The following is a 21555-nucleotide window of genomic DNA, read 5'->3' as shown; positions in this document are numbered from 1 at the left end:
TTCCTCAGTGTACTGCAGTTAGAGCGGAGGGTGGTGGGCTCTTGACAGAGGAGTCCAAAGTGAAGGCCCGCAAGACCAGTAACTTTGAGCGGCTGTATCAGGCTGATCCACCAGCTGTTGAGTTGGATGTCAGGGGTGTTACTATCCGTTGCTGACCTTCCAATCAACCGGTTGAACCAGTTGAAATGGGGTAAATCTCCAGGGATCTGTGGAATCCATGCTGAACTTCTCAAGGCTTGTGGAAATGCTGTGATCGTGTCGTTGCATGCAGTTTTGTGCTCTGTCTGGAACACAGGCATCATGCCAACTGACTGGAAGAGGGGCCTTGTTGTTCCTCTTTGGAAAGGGAAGGATGACCGCCAGGACTGAAACAACTACCAAGGGGTGATGCTGCTCTCAGTACCGGGCAAGGTCTTTGCTCGGATAATTCTGGATCGGGATCGCCACCATCTGCTTAAGCAACAGTGCCCATAGCAGTCAGACTTTTCACGAAAGAGGTCAATGATTGACCGTATCCTTGCTCTTCGTGTTCTCACTGAATGCAGATGAGAGTTTCGGCAGGGGCTGCTTGCAGCCTATGTTGATCTCTGTAAAGCGTTTGATTCAGTGAATCGGGATGCCCTCTGGAGGATTATCGATGCCACCCAAACTGATCAATATGGTGCTACCAAAACTGATCGATCTGATGTCTCAACTATACTCTGGTACCAAGATTGCTGTGAGATGTGGTGATTCCATCGATGACTTATTTCCAGTTGCGACTGGAGTTAGTCAGGGGTGTGAACTGGCGCCCACACTTTTCAGCACTTGTATGGACTGGATTCTGTGGAGGATTTCGGAGAGATGAAGATGCGGTGCATCGTTTGGGAATGTCAAGATCTCTGACCTTGATATCACAGATGATGCAGTCATCTTTGCGGAGACTTTAGATATCCTTTTGGGGGCCCTCTGGGTGCTGAATGAGGAGTCGGAGCCACTGGGATTACAGGTTTCCTGGGTCAAAACTAAGATTCAGGCTTTCAATGACATCTTGAATGCTGTTATGTTGTCTGTACCTGCTTGTGGTGAGGATGTTGAGGTCATGGAGAGATTCACTTATTTCCTGATGCTGATCCTGCTCACCAGATTCTCTCAGCGAGGGATCCTCGTGAGGTTGATCGGCATCTCAAGGAGATGGGGATGGGCCAGACATCTGCCTGGGGGATGGCCAGACGGAAGCCCTTGGAGTACCGGCGGAAAGTGAATTCAACGACTCCAAACCACCATTCCCGCAACAATACGTTTAAACTGGAATTTGATAGGAACCGAGAAGCACTGGGGATAGAGGGTTATGGGTATATTGGCAGACTGGAAGGAAGCTTATGCATTGGTAATTATATTCATGTGTAGTGGGGTCATGATGTCTGTGCGGTGATCTCGTCACAAAGTTAATGTGCTGTCCGATTTTGCTCATTCCTCTCCCAAAAAAAACCCACCCTGGTAACGTTCCTGTGTTTGCTCTACTGACCTCTTCCCCATTAAAATCAAGGAGATAAATTGATTTTACATGGTGTTGATAAAGCACAGACATGATGGGCCAAACGGCCTCCTCTGATGTCATCATTCCTTGTATAAAGAAGAAAACCGAAACTTCAAAAGTTATCATTAATGGAAGACTGCTGCATCAGAATTTCCTTTCATTGGTACCCCAACAAAATTTTGTTTGTTTGTTTTAAAAGCCAATAATATTTCACACTGGCCAGACGCAATGCACATCAGAGATTATCATGAAATGCTTTGGTTTGTATGACAAGCAGATGCTGAGAGAACAGAAAAGCAAATGGTCTCATGTACATTGAAAATTGTAAAATGCCAAACTCACTACATGCCAACCACACCACCACCACCACCACCACCACCACCACCACCACCACGTGTTTCCATTCAGCTTCACGTATTAGTCATCCGACAAATATACCACAAAGGAACACTCATCATTCAAACAATAAAACAATTATTCCTCAAATAATTACAAACGATCGGTTAATTTTCATGTATGCCGAAAAATGCAGCTCAATTATTATACCAGAGACTTCTGGGTATTGTTCGCATGACAGGAGAAAACAGAAATGAAATGCGCAATGGTATATAAATAAATCCTCACTCTGCTCGAAACCTTTTTCTGAGACGTCATCTGGCATTTTGACGCATTGCTTTGCACTTCCATCACCATCGGGATCTGTGCAAAAAAAAAAGAAAAAAACAACAAGAGAGAGCAATCAGAGATTGCAGACCTTCACCAGGACTTGGTTTGTGTGGTGTGTTTTGTGTGGCAAATAAATGGAAGGATGCACAAAATGAAAGGTCGTTGATTGCAAATGAAAGGACGAAATGGTGTAGTTGTAAATGTGTCGAGGTCAAATGGTCTGAAGGTCTAAAGGTTGAAAGCTCTGAAAAGGGTCGAAAGGGTCAAAATGGTCTGAAGTGTCGAAAGGGTGTAATTTAAGGTCTAAAGCATCCTAAAATGTATAAAAAGGGTCTAAAGGTCAAAGGGCTCTACAGGGTATTAAAAGGCCTGAAAGGTGTGAAGGTCTAAAGGTCTAAAGGGTAGAAAAGAGTCAAAGGGTCTTCAGGGTTGAAAAGGGTCGAAGAGGATCTAAAGGGTTCTAAAAGGTATAACAGGGTCTTTGGGGTTTACCTGGTCTACAGGATCTTGGGGTTCTAAAGTACCTTAGGGGTCTTAAAGGGTATTAGGTATCTAAAGGGCATAAAATTGAAGGGTTTTAGGGGTCTTCAGGGTCTTAAATGGTGTTAAGGGTCAAAAGGGTCTCAGAAGGTTGAAGGGATCTAAAGGGTATAATTTAAGGTCCAGCCCTGCTGTTTCTCCACCTTGAAGGGTCTTAAATGGTCTTGCGGTTATAAAGGGTCAAAAGGGTATGAGGTCTTTGGGTTTGAAAGGCTCAAAAAGGTTTTAGGGGTCTTTGGGTCTTTGTGGTCTTCATGAGTCTTGGGGTTGGAAAGGATCTAAAGTGTTTTAAGGGTATTGAAGGGTCATGGGGTTCTAAAGGGTCGAATGCAATTCAAACACATACGTTCTGTGTGGACAAACAAACAAGAAAAATATCGTGCTCCGCACGATACTTGAAAAATTCATAAAAACAAATTTGACCTTAAAAAAATAATTGGTCTGTTGAATTCAATGAGCAAATATGCAAATTTTCGTCAAATTTCAAGTCAATCGGATGAAAATTGCCAATTTTAGAATTTTGGCCAATGTTGACCTTTTAGCCTGCGTTGACCTTGTGTTGACCATCAATTAACTGTTGCAGGGACGGTACCTACAATCTCCGAAAGTTTCAGAACAATCGGCCGAGCGGTTTACGATGCAGGCAAGCAGACAGACAAACAAAGGAAAAATCACTCGGAGTGAAAACTTGGCAAAATGGAACGGCACCCGGTAGAGCACATACATACCTCCATCAAGCTGAATACTTTACATTTTGTATGCCACTGATAGGTCGGATCTGAATCCGGATCTTAACCAAGATCGAATCGGCTTGTTCTCGTCTCCCAACCAACTCATCTATCGAGTTTTGTCAGAACTCCTCAAAAACTTTTTGAGACATCATGCCATACATCTCAATGGTGAAGAATCAGTGAAAAAATTCTCGTATCTGGATCCGGATTCGGATCTTCACCAAAATTTAGCGTTGCTGTCCGTGACCGGTCAGCAACACAAACAAAAAAAAAAAAATTCAGAATGGTTGCTTGAAAACTGTGGCCAAAAATCGTGTGACAAACAGACAGACAGACAAACGCGACAGACCAACATACTTGGCAAAACAAATTTTTTTTTCGCCAAGTAACAAAAACAAAAAAAAAAAGTTAATCACTCACAGAGCGACACTTGACAAAACAGAACAAAGTAAAACGGCACTCGGTAGAGCGCATACCTCCGCCAAGCTGAACAGTTTACATTTTGTATCCCACTGATGGGATGGATCTGGACCAAAATCTAATCTGCATGGTCTTATCACCGAACCAACTCATACACCTAGTTTTGTCATAACTTGTTCACAACTTTTTGAGGTCATGATATATATATATATATATATATATATATATATATATATATATATATATATATATATATATATATATATATATATATATATATATATATATATATATATATATATATAGTTTTTGGCCCCATCTGTCAATATTAGAAATTAGGCCCATGTTGACCTTGTGACCTTAAAAATAATTGGTGGATGAATTAATTGACCTGAAATGCAAATCCTGTTCAAATTTAAAGTCAATCGGATGGAAATTAACAATTTCAGAAATTCGGCCCATTTTGTACTTTTGGCCAATGTTAACTTTTTGGCCTATATTGACCTCAAAAATAAAAGGTGGTTGAATTCAGTGACCGCATATACAAACGCTCTTCAAATTTCAAGTTAATCAGATTAAAATTGAGGATTTTAAAGATGATGGTACTACAGGGACTTTCAGTAACGAAAACAGGGAATTTGAAGGATGTGGTTTTGGGGTGGATTGACGGGGGTAGAAAAGATCAAGATTTTGGACGGGGGAAGATATGAGATGGTGGTGAACAGCAGTTTTGAAGACTTGGAGGGAGGAGTGGAATTGAGAGTGTGGGGGTTTGTTCCAGTGGCAGGAAAAAAAAAAGGAGGAATAAAAGAGTGAAGGTGAGCAGTGATTCTTGATTTTGGCAGTTTTACCAGAAGGGGATTTTTGGAGGACCTTGAGTGCCCTGTGGAAATATAGGGAGGACATATCACAGACAGAGTTGGGTGGGGGGGGGGCAGGAGAGGAGATGGTAGAAGACAGAAAGACCACCGACCTTGCCTCCGGTGATAGAGTGAGACCCAAAGACTCAGCATCATTGCTGGAGATACCAATGATCCTAAAACCCTTGGTTTCCACAGCATGACGTCGAGGTGTGAGGCAGGAGCACCACCCGAGAGGGGAGAGCAGTACTCCATCAGATTGTGGATGAAAGCTTTGTAAGTGGTTTGAAGCTCAGGTGTGCCAAGGAAGGACTTTTCACGATGTAGGATGCCCAGTCGGTGACTGGCTTTGGAGGCCAACTTGGAGATGTGGCTTTCCCAGGAAATATCATGGCAGCTCGTGAAGTCCAAAAGCTTGAATGAAATAATTTCATCAAGGGGATTGTTAAGAAAGTAGATTGGGGGAGGGGGGGGAGTTTCTGGGCGGTCCTTTTGGAGAGACATGGTGAGGGTGTGAGATTTGTCAGGAGTGAAAGACATATTCCAGGTGTTTGACCAGCTTGTGATTTTATCCAGGTCTGCAGAGAGTGAAGAGGCTGAACTGCTTGCCGATCAGAGGGATGAGATGGTTCGGTGGAGGGTGGAGTCATCAGCAAAGAGATAAAGAGGATTTTCTCGAGAGTCTGCGAGATCATTTATGAAAACCAGAAAAATCACAGGGCCAAGAGCACCACCTTGAGGAACTCCAACCTGGATAGGAAGAGGAGATGAGAGAATTCCATTAAGAGCCACGCGTTCACTGTGACAGGAGGAGGTCTGTGAGCCATGAGTGGAGATTGCCTTGGATACCATAGGAAGAGAGTTTGGTGAGTAGTGCAGGATGCCAAACCATATCGAAAGGTCGTGATATGTTTTTGGAGATGGCTCTGATTTCATGTCTGGTATTGAGGACCTCCATCCATTGTTGGGAGAGCAGAAGTAGTATGTCCCGAGTAGAGAGACCTGGTCTGAATAGAAATTGATGGTTGGAAATCAAGCCATTCGAGAAGAGGAAGGATTCCATAACCTTGCTGATGATTGGGAGAAGGCTGATTGTCTGTAGTTGCAGCGATCTGTTTTTGCACCTTTTTATGCAGAGCGGTAATGTTTTCTGATTTCCAAGCAGAAGGTAGATGACCTTGAGTAAATGAGAGAGTGAATAGAACAGACAGAGGGTGAGCAAGAGCAGCAGAGCAGGTTTTTAGGACACGTGGGCTGATGCCGTCTGGACCGGTTGTAGAATCTGAGTCGAGGTTTGACAGCAAACTATCCACCTTGTTAGGGGAAAAGGACACAGAGTCCAGGGATAGCTGGGTGCGACTGGGAAAGGTGGGTACAGAAAGCAATGGGTTTGGGACACAAAATTTAAAAGCAAACACGGAGTTGAGGCATTCAGCCTTTTTGTGTACAGTGTGTGGCCATTTGAGGTAAGGGAGGGGATAGAGGGGGAGCATACACCAGAAACAGATTGAACTAGATGCCACTAAGATTTGGAGGAGGGAGACAGTTTTGAGAGTTCAGACTTGAGATGAGAAAGATGTTGTTTCCTGGCTTTCCTGAGCGTAGACGTACAATTATTCCGAGCTTTGTGGAAGGAACTGAGATTGCCTTCAGTTGGATTTCCCTTCCATGAGGCGAAGGCAAGTTGTTTCAGGACAACTGCTTCACCACAAGCTTCATTGAACCAAGGGCGGGAGGAAGGGTAGGACAACTGAAGACGAGAGGGGATAAATCTGTGCATGAGAGAGAGTTTAAGGATAAATTGATGTCAGTGAGAGTAGAAATGGGAGACCAGGCCAGAAGTTTGATGGCTGCTCGAAGTCCTGCCAGTCAGCCTGAGTGAAATGCCAGACTCGACAGCGCTGAGGTGGTTCTCTAATAACAGCCAGAGAGATGTTTACTTTAACAAGCATCTGGCCACCTGAACTGATTGGATCGGAAGAACAGTCAACGTTTTCTGGGAGATTGGTCAAAACTAAATCCAGAAGAGATAGAGTACCGTTGGTTGAGATCCAGGTCGGGAAGTTGACAGACTGAGTCGGTCTCAACGAGTCGCAGAAGTCATTTGCTCAAGTGCCATGGCAGGTGAGAGAGGTCCCCACACCCAGTCAACTGGCATGATGGCAACTGAAGTCACCACATGTGAGGAAGAGAAAGTTTGGATGAGTGGATCAAAGTTGCTCCATGTTTTCAGAGAGTGAGATGTAAATGGAGTCATCACCGTTTGGTGGATGGATGGTACAACACACAGATAAACAAGAGGTTGGAGCAGAGGGGAAGCAGAAGCCAGAGGTATTCCTTGGGCATGGAGGAGTGAGGAATAGAGTTTTTGATAAAAAGAACAACTCCGCCACCAGGACAATGCTCAGGTCTATCATGCCGGAGGAGGAAGTAACCAGAGAGAGAAACTAAGGAGTCAGACATCTTGAAGGAGGAATGTTTCTGTTAAGCAGATCATGTCTGGTTTTGTCAGTGGCAAACTGTATGGAGAGATCAGTCAGGTTAGAGCAAAGGCCCTGGGTGTTGAGATCCATACTGTTGAGGAAGAGGGAGGGAGGAAGTTTGGGTGCAAGGGAGGGGAGGGAGGAGAGGTGGAGGCAGTGAAAGCTGTTGACAGTTGATGACAGATTGCAGAAGACCTCAGGGAGAGGGACAGATGGGGAGGACAAAGGGCTAGGTGTTGAAGGGATGAGTAGCAGTGGGGAGTAATATGAGAGTGGGCAAAGGGAAGTGGGAGATTGGAGGAGGTGGAGGAATGAGCTGGAAGAGAGAGGGGTAGGGGAAGGAGGCAGCTTTGTGGATGTGAAGGGGGGAAGCTTTGAGAAGGGGGCGTGAGGGGGGAGATTGGAAAGGGAGGGGTGATGGGGAAGAATTGAGGGAGAAAGGTGTGGTGAGAGCTTTTGAGAAAGAAGGAGGCAGTTGATTTGCGAGGGAAGTTTTGAGGGAGAGTGGAGACTATGAAAGCAGACACGGCCATGGAGGAGGAGGGAGAAGGGAGGGGTGGGGAGAGGAGGAAGGATGAAATTCAAATTTGAAGTCAATCGGATGAAAAATTGAGGATTTTAGAAATATGAACAAGTTGTTGACCTTTGGCACATGATGACCCTTTGACCCCAAAAATAGATAGGATTCTGTCAGACTACCAACTGCACCATTTGGTGAAGTTTCGTGAAGATCAGTTTAAAATTGTGATCTGCAGGTGAATAAAAGTGAGCGGACAAACAAACGGAAGTGATCAACATACTTGTCAAAATTTCATTTTCCCCAGGTAACAAACATGGGAAAAAATTTTGCCAAGTAACAAACAATAACAAAGTGCAGCAACCAATACAACTGAAAAATCTTCGATTTTCAAGCATATAATAATACAAAACACACACACACACACACACACACACACACACACACACACACACACACACACACACACACACACACACACACACACACACAATTTGCCATGGTTACATCAAAGCGCCCATTTTATGAAGATTGAAATTGACGATCTTTATCAAAGCTCAGGTCAATCGGATGAAAATTATTTTTCAAATAAAAATTGATTTTAGAGTTGACCTTTGACCTTTTGACCACAGAAATAGTTGGTTTCCAAATTCAGTGAGGCACCATGCTGTTAAAAGTTGAAAATGCTGTCTGATCAGTTTTTGTAAACTGCACGAAAAGGTGGTTGGGGTGAAATTGAAAAGAGAAATCAGAATTTGTTTTTAATTTTGATGAAAGATGCTTCTTGTTGTCAGTACGAAAAAAAAGTATGGGCAATACCCCTGGGCACTCACATGGTAGGGGCTGGATAAGAAAACCAGAGAACCACTGGTAGGCATAGCTGACCCACAAAATATGTAACGGAGAAGAAAGTAAATACCTTTGGATTTTTTTTTTTATATTAATGCCGTGAACAAACATTGGTATATCATCATGGGTGATGAAGGTTGTGGTATGAAGGTTGTGGTGAAGTTTCATCAAAAATGTGTGTTTAGTTTCTCAGAAGAGAGCAAACACCTATTTGTGGGGGGGGGGGGGGTCCACCCCGTACAACCACTTAGACCCGAATTTTTTGCATGGCGTGAACAAACTTTGGTACATCACAGGGGGATGAAGTTTGTGGTCAAGTTTCATTGAAAACGTGTGTGCAGTTTCCAAGAAGAAGTTGCAAGTGTTTGTGGATGGATGACACACAATGCCGTAAGCTCCACTGAACTATGTTCCAGGTGATCTAAACATGGAACATGATCGGTAAATGCATGGCCGAGAAACGGTTGAGGACTTCTTCAACATCGGGTTTTTACAACTAAAACGACTGGCAGTATACCATTCAGCCATATTTGATCAACAATATATACAATATATATCTATATATATATATACATTAAAAAAACATATATATATATATATATATATATATATATATATATATATATATATATATATATATATGAGGGGCCGCGAGGAGGAGTAATGCAAGGGCCACATCGGCCATTTTGGAGTTAATGCCATATAGCACTATTTTAACCCTTCCCCTATCATCATCATATCATTTAAAAAATGTTGCTTACATCACTCCTCCTCGCCATGCCTCATATAATGAGGTACACGTGTATGCCATTAAGTGCTGTGCTTGTGCCAAGTTTGAACACAATCGGACCACATATGTCCGAGAAATGGTTGGGGACACGTTTAAGTAACAAAATGGCTGCCAGCTGGCCATCTTGGTTCTGATCGAAAAACAAAATGACATGCATATGTAAGCCATCATTCAAAATCTGTGTGCGAAGTTTGAACAAGATCGGTAAATACATGTCTGAGAAATGGTTGGAGACATATTCAACATCGGGTTTTTACAACTAAAATGGCTGACAGTCAGCCATCTTTGATTGAATCGTGACACAAAATGATGTACATATGTTTATTATCATGCATTGTCTTTGTGCAAAGTTTGAACAAAATCGATCCATACAGGTCCGAGATATGGCTGTGGACGGTGGGACGGACGCATGGATGAACGAGACCCAATCCAGAAGCCCACGTTTCGGACTAAGTTCAACAGGACAGGTCAGGTATGGGAGCAACGCGTCATTGCGACGACTTTCCGCCGGTACTTCAGGGGCCTCCGTCTCGCCACCCCCCAGGCAGATGCCTGGCTCATCCCCATCTCCTTGAGATGCTGACAAACTTACTGCAATCATGAGGCACGTGGTCGGCCCATTGGCCTCCTCCACTCAAGAGGCTCCCTCGCTGAGAGAATCTGGTGAGCAGGTTCAGTGTCAGGAAAACGAGCCACATGTCCATACAGCCACAGCTGACGCTCACAGATTATACAGATAACAAATCTCATCTGCATCTCTCCCAGAAACCGTTCGTTGGACACAAATTCTGACCAGCGATCGGCAAGGATTCTCCAAAGTGACCTGATACCGAAAGATTAAACTTTCCGTCTCAGATCCCTGGTCAGAGTCCAAGTCTCACATCCGTAGAGCAAGAATGGAAGCACAAAGGACTTCAAAACTGAGACTTTATTGCAACACCCCATGATCCAGTGAATCCATGACTCCCAAGGCCCGACCCAGACGTCTACTGACCACTGGCTCACAACATGCATAGACATGAAATCACTGCCAAGGCAAGTGAATCTCTACGTGATCTCAATATCCTCATCACAAACAGGTACAGACAAGATAGAAGCTTCCAAGATGTCAATAAAAGCCTGGATCTTAGTTTTGACCCAGGAAACCAGTAATGCCAGTGGCTCCGACTCCTCATTAAGCACCCCGAGGGCCCCCAAAATGATACCCAGCGTCTCTGCAAAGATGACTGCATCATCTGCGATATCAAGGCCGGTGATCTTGATATTCCCAAAAGAAACACCGCAGCTTGATCTCTCTGACATCATCCCAGAATCAAGTCCATACAAGTGTTGAAAAGTGTGGGGGCCAGTACACACCACTGACAATTGCATGCAATGACACGAGTGCAGCATTTCCACCAGCCTTGAGAAGTTCAGCATGGATGGCACAGATCCCAGGAGCTTTACCCACTTTACCCACCCACTTTCACCACAGCCTGCATTTCCACAAACGAAGGTGGTTCACAGTTGATTGGAGGGTAAACAATAGGGATAATTACATCCCTGATGTCCAACTCAACAGCTTGTGGATCAGCCTGGTACAGCCGCTCAAACTACCCGGCCCGGCGGGCCTTCACTTCGGACTCCTCTGTCAAGAGGCCACCATCCTCCGCCCGAATTGCAGTACACTGAAGAATGGGCTTGGTGGAATGCAATGTGTGAATTCCCCTGTAAACAGGATGACAATCACTTGACCACAGGTGATGCTCTACCCCCTCACAGATTCCTCACACATCGGCCTCCTTGTATGCCTCAGGGCGTGTACAGTTTTACGCCTCAACTCCCTGAACAGCTCAGCTTTGCCATTAAGCCTGGCCCTGCAACTCCGGTCAATGGTATCCAGTGTCGCTTGGGAGCCAAAATTATTCTTTGCCTGACATTGGGTTCCCAGACATTCCACCAGCAACATCAAGGATGGTAGTCTTGAAGGCACTCTACAACTCCTCAGGATTCCCCAAAACACCCAGACCCCCCAAATCACCACTCAGCCTGTTAGCAAACTCCTCAGCTGCCCTCTCATCCTTGAGCTTGCCAACATCCAGCCGAGGCTGAGATGGTACCATTCTCCTGGATTTAAGCTGAAATTTCATAGTTTCTACAACAAGCTGGTGGTCAGTATTGAGGAACTGAGCACTCCAGTAGACCCTGCAGTTCTGAGTCATCCTCCAGTGACCATCAACGAGCATATGGTTAACCTCTGCCACACCACCAGCATTGTAACACCAAGTCCAGCGATGACCTGTGGGTGCTGAAACTGTGAATCAGCCACCCTAAGACCACGACTTCTTGCAAAGTCAAGGAACTTAGTGCTATTCTGTTTCACAGTTCCAGACCCATTGGGGACAACACATGTCTCATAAACCATACTTATCAGTGCCAGTTGATGCGATGAAATCCCCCAAGACAAGAACAGTCTCTCGCCTGGGGCACTGAACAACCACAGACTCGAGTGCGGCATAGAATGCCTCATTCACACTCCAGAGGGAGCCAATAACACATGCAACCGACCGATTGAAATATCTTCGATTTTCACAATACAAGTAATAATCAAACAAACAAATGGAACCAAATGCAATTCCCTCTTCTCTGGCGAAGGTTACGAGAACGGCACTCCATAGTCTCGCCTCGCGCATTCATTCTGAATAAAATACCATGGTTATCTGAAAATGCTACTACTATGGCCCACTGCTGTTATGGGCAATATACCCATATCATCGATGCACTCTGGAACGTCACATCGTTGCTTGGCATAGTCATGACGTCATAAGTGCAATTCTTCACTCCACATCAAGTCATTGATCAGATATGTGAAGTTTAAGATATTTTGGACAAGGATTTCAATTCAACCAATTATGGCTGGAATGCCACTTCACCGACGCCATCATCGTTATCACTCGATATATCCCATGAGGAGGTGATGACACATGCCAAGTTTCTATTTTTTTTTCATTGAGCGGTTTCAGAGAAGACCCCCCCCCCCCCCCGTGCATTCCGAGACATGTAGGATTTTCCCCAGACATATTTCTTTGGTTTGTACTTTGATAGATTTCCAACCCGTTGTTTTGAGGGATATTGGGAGGGAGATGTGTTGTGAATTATCATGTTCATCTCTGGAGTAATCTCCCCCGACTTTCCAACTTTGAGTCTAAAAAATGCATCTTTAATCTTTCTTTCACTCCAGCTACCCATCCATCGCCAATCCCTCACTCTTTGCCTTTCAGATCCCTCAACTCCTCAGAATCTCACGCTTTGTCTTTCAAACCCGTAACCCCCATGGGAAAAATTTCCTTGCTTCAACTGAGTCCACCCTTTCGTTCCTCCATTTTAAACCCTTCCCCTCATCCCTTCGCTTCAAAACCCCAATTTACATCACCCCTTCAAGCCCACTCTCCCTCCTTTCCATTCCACATCCAAACATTCCTCCCACCAGGCATGTCACAAATTACCCGAGTGGTTTGATTAATTCAATACAATGGACCCAAATTACCCGAACTCGGTACAAAAGATTCTTAATTGTGTGCAAATTATCCGTGAATTAAACAGACCTTTCTTTTATCGCCTGCAAAACTCCCATTTAAAACACAATAAAGGCTATCATTGGAGCCAAGGGATCATTATCGATGCAACTGACGTCATCGTGCATTCAAAGGAGACAACAACCTCCTCACCCTCTCTCAGCGGTTGTAAAAAACAGATCGTCTTTACCTCCATGGACAGTGGATGTGAAAACGAGGGGATGAAATTGGTGGTAAAAGGCGAGAACTCTTCCCACTCAAGGGATTCCGGGGAGCCTTTCCACGGAGATCGGCAGACATTCGAGACGCCTTTCCAAGGAGATCTGGACTCTTGCATCTCTACTTTGTTCTCGACTTGTCTCATTTGCCGGGAGGTCTCGACTCGTCTCATTTGCCGGGAGGTCTCGACTCGTCTCATTTGCCGGGAGGTCTCGACTCGTCTCATTTGCCGGGAGGTCTCGACTCGTCTCATTTGCCGGGAGGTCTCGACTCGTCTCATTTGCCGGGAGGTCTCGAACTCGTCTCATTTGCCGGGAGGTCTCGATTGGTCTCATGTGCTGGGAATTTTGATTCATCTCAATCTCGTCCATCATGCTCTCCTTCCACGAGTCATTTGGCTAAGGCTGTGCTCACATCACAGTCACTATGCTCACATTACCACGAGTCCTGTTCGGACCACGAGAGCCATTAAGGAGGAGCTTGCATCCTGCACGAGTCTGTATGCAGCAAGAGCCGCGTGAGTCGGCATGCAGCACGAGCGTACACAAATCTGTCAGGTGAGGCAGGAGCAGTACCGATGCTGCTCCTTACAAACATGATGAGACAGGAGGTGAGGTGAAGCAGGTGTAAGGTGAGGCAGGAGCACAAGCTTACATACCCTGCACTCCATCTACTCCATTCTTCTCTACGATTCTCTGGAATGATCGATGGCGCGCCATGTCCTGTGTATAGACGAGGTTAATACTGTGTGAGTGGACTCTGTAAGCGAAGAATAATTACTGTTCTCTTTGCCTTTTCCTTGTGATTGATATCCATGCATTATAAATACATGCTCATGATTGCTATCATAAATACCTGCCATTGCTGATTGAACAAACCTTGTGCTTGTTGAATAAATGTGCTTGTTAAATTGTTAAACGTTTCCAACATGCTCGATTCTGTCCTTTCCTCCATTGGTCCGACATCATGTACAAGTTAAGTGAGATGGGAAGTGTTTCCTCACCGATTGGCTCCACGATTTGCCAAAAGCCATCCACGGTTCGCTCAGCCAGACATAATAACAAGATGAGTGGCTGTTGAGGGTGTGACCCCCAATTAGGGTTGCCGTGCAAACGGTAAGACAACGTGTCATCAAGGAGCGAAACCCTGCTCGGCTTCGGCAGTTCTATGCGGCGGCCATGGGTGCTTAGCAACCCGTAGGACCGCAGAGTTATCTGTGGCGGGCGGCTGAAGGACCAAAGGTCGGGTGAAGGTCTGAGGAGCTATCTCGTGGTAACCCCAGGCCCTTGACAATATAGACATGGTTGGACGGATGCGCGCGCGCATGCGCACGCACGCACGCACGCACGCACGCACGCACGCACGCACGCACGCACACACACACACACACACACACACACACACACACACACACACACACCAACAGCTTTAATCCCCTTCCGGGCAAGGCAAAACATGAATTGTCGATCGAGGCCCGTCTGCAAAACAGGAAAGTCAGTCCGATAACTTTTTACTTTTGCAATTACACAAACGGTTCTGCTCACACTGCGGAGGGTTCATATTTCACAAGCAGGCAATTTTGTGTGGAACTGAAATGGTAATACCGACCCGTTGCCGAGCAGTGACGTGCATCTAATGCAGATTTCCACGTGAACCACATTAAGCATTTGTACATGAATATTAGAAATTGCACTCGGACGCACATCACAAAATCTCCTCGAAAGATGGAGCGAGAAAAATATGGACAATGGATGAAAATAATTTATTTTTCGAATAATCTCGGAAACAAACCCTCGAGTTTCTATTCCACTTTGCACTCTCAATGGCAAATGCAAAACCACACGACTGCCTTGCACATGCACACACACGAAAACCTGTTTTCCTTCGAAAAACCTTCATTCGCCTCAATATTATGATTAATATTTGAGCGCACAAAGACCAGCACGACAAACTGCAGATAGCATGGTGAAATGGAATGGACAGAGGACGCCGCGTGGAAGCCGTTGCCCCCGATTGTCCATGTCCTCGTGGTCCAAACAGACAAAACGTTCGAGCCCTCTCTGCCTGCTTAATCATCATGTAGGATTTTCAGGCAGCAGCAACCACTGCACCGCATTCAATTCCTTGACCTTTCTGGGAAAGGGCCAACGTCCCTTGCTATGTGTGCAGGTAAATTGGACGTTGCAATGGCCCAATTAAGTGAAAATGGCAGTTCACAAAAAAAAATTGCAATCAAGGTCATTTTCTTTTATATTATATATTTTATACGTGTGTGTGTGTGTGTGTGTGTGTGTGTGTGTGTGTGTGTGTGTGTGTGTGTGTGTGTGTGTGTGTGTGTGTGTGTGTGTGTGTGTGTGTGTGTGTGTGTGTATGCATGTACACACACACACACGTATATAATAAATAACTCTTCCTTTATTAACACTAGATAGCCTCATTGATGTTAATATCAGGGCTTTGTACATGCCAAGGCCTCCGAGTGTTCCATTGGCCATTTTTATCGTACAAATCGTTTTTCACCACATGGGCTGGATGCTTGGGGTCATTTTCATCTTCCAAGATAAATCCTCACCTCATGACAATGTTCCTGAGGGAATAGCAAGAAGGATCAGAATCTGCTGTCACTGGCGACAGTCGGTGTACGTTTGATCATAAGTAAATCTCCTGCGCAATTGGCCGAGACAGCCACACAGTTGTTATGATCCACCCCGATGCTTCACTGTAGCTGTTCTACACCGATTGTGACACCGCTCTACGGTCCGCCTTCAAACAAACTGCCGTTGATCATTGACACCAATGTAAGATTTAAGGACTTTTTAAAGTCAATTGCAGCGATAAGCAATAGCACAGTTCATTTATCGTTAACAAACATACCCATGCACTAAATAATGTAGATTTATTTGTTGCAATTATGCAGAGATCACATGACAACCAGCATGTGATTTCTATCTTAGAACAAAGGCACAGCCAGGACCACATTCTGGCCACAGAGTGGCCTTCAATTGGGACTGAGGACATTTTCCAAGCCTGAAGAGAGATGGAACAACAAAATTGAGGAGTTGGAGGGGGTGGGATTGCAGTGCAGTCAGGATCACGGAATATAATGGAGGGAGGAAGAGGGGAATGTGAGGATGGAGGTTAAGAAAGAGGGAAATGTGACGTTGAGATAAAGGAAGAGGAGAATGTGAGGTTGGAGGTGAAGGAAGAGGGGAATGTGAGGTTGAGTTGAAGGAAGAGGGGAATGTGAGGTGGAGGTGAAGGAAGTGGGGAATGTGAGGATGGAGATGAAGGAAGAGGGGAATGTGAGGATGGAGGTGAAGGAAGAGGGAAATGTGAGGATGGAGATGAAAGAAGAGGGAAATGTGAGGTTGAGATGAAGGAAGAGGAGAATGTGAGGATGGAGGTGAAGGAAGAGGGAAATGTGAGGATGGAGGTGAAGGAAGAGGAGAATGTGAGGATGGAGATGAAGGAAGAGGGAAATGTGAGGTTGAGATGAAGGAAGAGGGAAATGTGAGGATGGAGATGAAGGAAGAGGGGAATGTGAGGTGGAGGTGAAGGAAGAGGGGAATGTGAGGTTGAGACGAAGGAAGAAGGGAATGTGAGGAGGGAGGTGTAGGAAGAGGGGAATGTGAGGATGGAGGTGAAGAAAGAGGGAAATGTGAGGTTGAGATGAAGGAAGAGGGAAATGTGAGGATGGAGATGAAGGAAGAGGGGAATGTGAGGTGGAGGTGAAGGAAGAGGGGAATGTGAGGTTGAAGTGAAGGAAGAGGGAAATGTGAAGTTGAAGTGAAGGAAGAGAAAAATGTGAGGTTGAGGTAAAGGAAGAGGAGAATGTGAGGTGGAGGTGAGGGAAGAGGGGAATGTGACGTTGAGGTGAAGGAAGAGGGAAATGTGAGGTTTAGGTGAAGGAAGAGGGGATTGTGAGGTTGAGGTGAAGGAAGAGGGGAATGTGAGGTGGAGGTGAAGGAAGAGGGGAATGTGAGGTGGAGGTGAAGGAAGAGGGGAATGTGAGGTGGAGGTGAAGGAAGAGGGGAATGTGAGGTGGAGGTGAAGGAAGAGAAAATGTGAGATTAAGGTGAAGGTAGAGGGGAATGTGAGGTGGAGGTGAAGGAACAGGGAAATGTGAGAGGAGGTGAAGGAAGAGGGGAATGTGAGGTTGAGGTGAAGGAAGAGGAGAATGTGAGGTTGAGGTGAAGGAAGAGGAGAATGAGGTGGAGGTGAAGGAAGAGGGGAATGTGCGATGGAGGTGAAGGAAGAGAAAATGTGAGGTTGAGGTGAAGGAAGAGGGAAATGTGAGGATGGAGGTGAAGGAAGAGGGAAATGTGAGGTTGAGGTGAAGGAAGAGGGAAATGTGAGGTTGAGGTGAAGGAAGAGGGAAATGTGAGGATGGAGGTGAAGGAAGAGGGAAATGTGAGGTTGAGATGAAGGAAGAGGGAATTTGAGGTGGAGGTGAAGGAAGTGGGAAATGTGAGGTGGAGGTGAAGGAAGAGGGGAATGTGAGGATGGAGGTGAAGAAAGAGGGGAATGTGAGGTGGAGGTGAAGGAAGAGGGGAATGTGAGGATGGAGGTGAAGATAGAGGGGAATGTGAGGTGGAGGTGAAGGAAGAGGGGAATGTGAGGATGGAGGTGAAGAAAGAGGGGAATGTGAGGTGGAGGTGAAGGAAGAGGGAAATGTGAGGTTGAGATGAAGGAAGAGGGAAATGTGAGGATGGAGGTGAAGGAAGAGGGAAATGTGAGGTTGAGATGAAGGAAGAGGGAAATGGGAGGATGGAGGTGAAGGAAGAGGGAAATGTGAGGTGGAGATGAAGGAAGAGGGAATTTGAGGTGGAGGTGAAGGAAGTGGGAAATGTGAGGTGGAGGTGAAGGAAGAGAGAATGTGAGGATGGAGGTGAAGAAAGAGGGGAATGTGAGGATGGAGGTGAAGAAAGAGGGGAATGTGAGGATGGAGGTGAAGAAAGAGGGGAATGTGAGGTGGAGGTGAAGGAAGAGGGGAATGTGAGGTGGAGGTGAAGGAAGAGAGAAATGTGAGGTTGAGATGAAGGAAGAGGGAATTTGAGGTGGAGGTGAAGGAAGAGGGAAATGTGAGGTTGAGATGAAGGAAGAGGGAAATGTGAGGTTGAGATGAAGGAAGAGGGAATTTGAGGTGGAGGTGAAGGAAGAGGGAAATGTGAGGTTGAGATGAAGGAAGAGGGAATTTGAGGTGGAGGTGAAGGAAGAGGGAAATGTGAGGTTGAGATGAAGGAAGAGGGAAATGTGAGGTTGAGATGAAGGAAGAGGGAATTTGAGGTGGAGGTGAAGGAAGAGGGAAATGTGAGGTTGAGATGAAGGAAGAGGGAATTTGAGGTGGAGGTGAAGGAAGAGGGAAATGTGAGGTTGAGATGAAGGAAGAGGGAATTTGAGGTGGAGGTGAAGGAAGAGGGAAATGTGAGGTTGAGATGAAGGAAGAGGGAATTTGAGGTGGAGGTGAAGGAAGAGGGAAATGTGAGGTTGAGATGAAGGAAGAGGGAATTTGAGGTGGAGGTGAAGGAAGAGGGAAATGTGAGGTTGAGATGAAGGAAGAGGGAATTTGAGGTGGAGGTGCGTAGTTATGGGAGAAGGGTGAAGCACACGACACACCTGCAATAAAAGGTGAGAGATCAACAATCGAGTGCAGTCAGACTGAGAGACGCACGTTCTCCGACGTGGATCATTCTGTAGAAAATAACGTGTTTACAAATGAAATTTCATGAACACACAATTTCTGATCTGGCCTTTGTTTTTAAGCGTTATTACCACACGTTGCATGACGTACGTTGTGTCTCGGGCTAATCAAGTATTTCTCAAACCAATGAAAGCTTTGCGTCAGAAAAATCAATGTAGATGAGTCGTGGTAAATGAACGTGAACATTTGGTGCCAAAATGGTGGTTTACCTTGTCAAGCATCTTCAAAGTAATGAGAAATTCCCTCTGCCTGTGTAATCGCATTATTTGTGTCAAAAGCAAATTGCTTCGTAAATCAATTTACAAACAAAATCAAACAAATGCATTTCTTGTTCGCAATACAGGATTTACGTCTGGCAGTGATTCAAGTGTTGTTTGTTTGTTTGTTTGTTTGTTTGTTTGTTTTTCCACCGGTCGTTGTCAATAATTAGCTAAAGATTCCTAAATATTTACGCAATACGATAGTGGTGAAATCTCTTGCATTTGGTGATAATCGCAGAATAAGCGACACGAGTGAATATTTAGTGAAGAACTGACGCTCCAAGCAGTACAACTGGATTCTCCGTCGAAGAAGGCGATTTGTCCCTCGTAATTATAATTTAATAATTACACTCAAATGTACGGAAAGCATTATCCGTATATGGAAGAAGTACAAATAAAAATATATGTAAAAGGGTGGGTGGAGGGGGGATGTCCCTTCGCTTTGGTCCACAAATGTGGTTCCAGGTAGGAAAAGTCAAACCGTGACATCCATCCCTCTTCTGGCGGCTTCAGTGGAGAGCATTTAACGGGGCTGCAAACAACTTCAATCACCCATTTTCAAGTAGCAGTTGACCGATTGCCTTTCCCAAAACTAAAACTTCAAAGTGTCTCTCCACTGTGCTACCTGTAGTAATTGTTGAACTGCTCAGCAAAGGTGCCTCCATAAAGCATGATACACGTCCATTGTAAATGCCCGCTTGAGCAACGCGCCGCGAGCCGTGCATGCAAACGATGGTGGTAATGCGGAGGGTGTTCGTTCCCACGGTACGCTCACCGTCGGGCCTGCTCGAGCCAGAGACCATTTCTCACGACCAAGGAGCAGCAAAGCGGGTTACCGCCGCCGAGCACACTGGATGTTAATTAAAAGCGCACCGCACCACCGAATCACTGCGTGCATTCTGATCAACACCACGGTGCCTTGTTTCAGCAGCAAATGAAGATTTGTACGTGCGGAGAATAAACGTTTGTACGCCGATGCACAGGGGATTTCCTGGGATGCCTTTCCTCTCTTTATCGAATGTCTGGGATTCCTGGCTTCAGCCCAATGCGTACATTGCATCGTCGTACGCTGCCGACGACAACGAAAAGCCATTCGATTCACCAAAATGGGAACGGATAAATGTGACAAAAACAATTTATATCAAGACAGGTCGGTGGAGCTGGAGGAACTCAGGTTTTTGTCAGAGTGAGTTTCCGATGCTCGTAAAGGTTATCGGCATTCCTGGGTGCCAAAAGCGATAACATGAAATTGGTTCAAAACAATCACTTTGTGTCCCTGGCTATTAATAAGCAACGTAACTTTTCAACCGTTTCACATGTTGTGTTTTTATTTTCGAGTGACTCAGGCTCATGGAGGAGCTTGCAATTGTGCATTAGCATGCAAGACGAGGACATGACGAGACGGTGGTGTACTTTCACACAAATTAAAAACTGAGAGACACAATGATTAAAAAAAGCGACATCCCAGTATATCCGTGCACGACGTGCTCGGATGGGAAAGCAAAACAGGCCAAGACTTACTTTTTCTGTGCAAATTTGAACTAAATGTTCATCCACAGAGAAGTGAGAACCCTGTCCTTTACGAGCTGCAATCAGCCCACGATGAACAGTTTGTGAGACTGAACATCATTGGTGCTGGAAACCAAAAATAGACCGAACAGTAAGGAGGTCGGGATCATCTGGTGCTCTCGTTCAATACCCACTCGCACAACAAGCTACTGATGATGCATCAGGTTCTCGGGTCGAAACACTTGCGGAGCTCTCCTCACTGTACATCATTTCAGTTCGGTTAGGGGGATGCAGGTGCAGCAAGACATTTCATTGTTACCATTTCTGGACTCATGCCAAGGAGCTTTGAGGCATTTAACGTCGACCACAAAGCATGGGCTGTTGTCCCAACTACGGCCGATCAGGGAGGGGAGGTCGACCCCCCCCCCCCCAACACCCTGCCTCCCCACTGGTCATTAATTGGCCAGCTGTGTTTTTACCAGCAATACGGTCGCCACATCGATGGCAATACGCCCGGCATTAGATCTGTTCACATAAGCTTATGATGCAAATGCATAATGCTTCTGCATTCAGGAAGATTTTGACGCCAGTCCAGTGTTCTAATAAGAGGCCAGTGAAGTCACAAGCATTGAAAATCAAGTTCACGTAAAATGGAGCTCCTCCCGCACCTCTAATTATCTTCAGTGAGGGTGGGGTGAGGGCAGCTCATCAGCCGAGTGATATGGAAGCAAGATTTGTTGCTCAATTCTGAACTATTAAATTTCTATATTTATGACAAACTGCTCAAGGCCCACCAATCCTTCAGCTTTTCCACCAAGCTTTGATCGCAATGAATACAAAACAATTTTGCACTGTATTAATTCAACATTTTGTAACCTCTCCAATAGCGATACATTTCAATCCCGAAATGAAAAAGTGCAATTATTTTGTCACTCTC

General features: G+C 45.4%; 2 protein-coding genes across 6 annotated transcripts in view; both read right to left on the bottom strand.

Annotated features, from left to right (window-relative positions):
• Positions 1–21555, bottom strand: part of LOC147014994 (TBC1 domain family member 9-like) — a 226819-nt gene that overhangs the window by 29928 nt on the left and 175336 nt on the right. For 4 of the 5 annotated variants that reach the window (XR_015050185.1, XM_085849266.1, XM_085849268.1 and 1 more), the window contains one exon: positions 2144–2218. The exons of the other annotated variant lie outside the window; for it this stretch is intronic. Coding sequence is in view for 3 of the 4 variants with exons in the window: in XM_085849266.1 (XP_085705392.1) it covers positions 2144–2218 (75 nt within the window). In the remaining variant the exon portion in view is untranslated. The remainder of the gene's footprint in view (positions 1–2143; positions 2219–21555) is intronic. 5 annotated transcript variants of the gene reach the window in all.
• LOC147014997 (uncharacterized) lies at positions 16099–19912 on the bottom strand. The gene is made up of 3 exons (XM_085849174.1): positions 19691–19912; positions 16731–18764; positions 16099–16128 (listed from the first exon to the last, which is right to left on the bottom strand). Exons 1-3 carry the CDS (start codon positions 19910–19912, stop codon positions 16099–16101), a joined length of 2286 nt encoding a protein of 761 aa, XP_085705300.1.

This window comes from Eptatretus burgeri, chromosome 12 (genome assembly GCF_056783735.1).
Source record: "Eptatretus burgeri isolate ZD-2024b chromosome 12, Ebu_testis_v1, whole genome shotgun sequence".
NCBI classification, from domain to species: Eukaryota; Metazoa; Chordata; class Myxini; order Myxiniformes; family Myxinidae; genus Eptatretus; species Eptatretus burgeri.
This window is presented reverse-complemented; position numbering and strand designations above follow the sequence as displayed.

Excerpts from the sequence above, each read along its gene's own strand:
- LOC147014997 (XM_085849174.1), bottom strand. The coding sequence starts at position 19,912 with ATGGTCTCTGGCTCGAGCAGGCCCGACGGTGAGCGTACCGTGGGAACG. Across the intron at positions 18,765-19,690 it reads AAGTTTTAGTTTTGGGAAAG|GTGTGTCGTGTGCTTCACCC; the intron begins GCAATCGGTCAA and ends CTTTTATTGCAG. Across the intron at positions 16,129-16,730 it reads TCACATTCCCTTCTTCCTTC|AATGTGGTCCTGGCTGTGCC; the intron begins GTCTCAACCTCA and ends CTCTGTGGCCAG.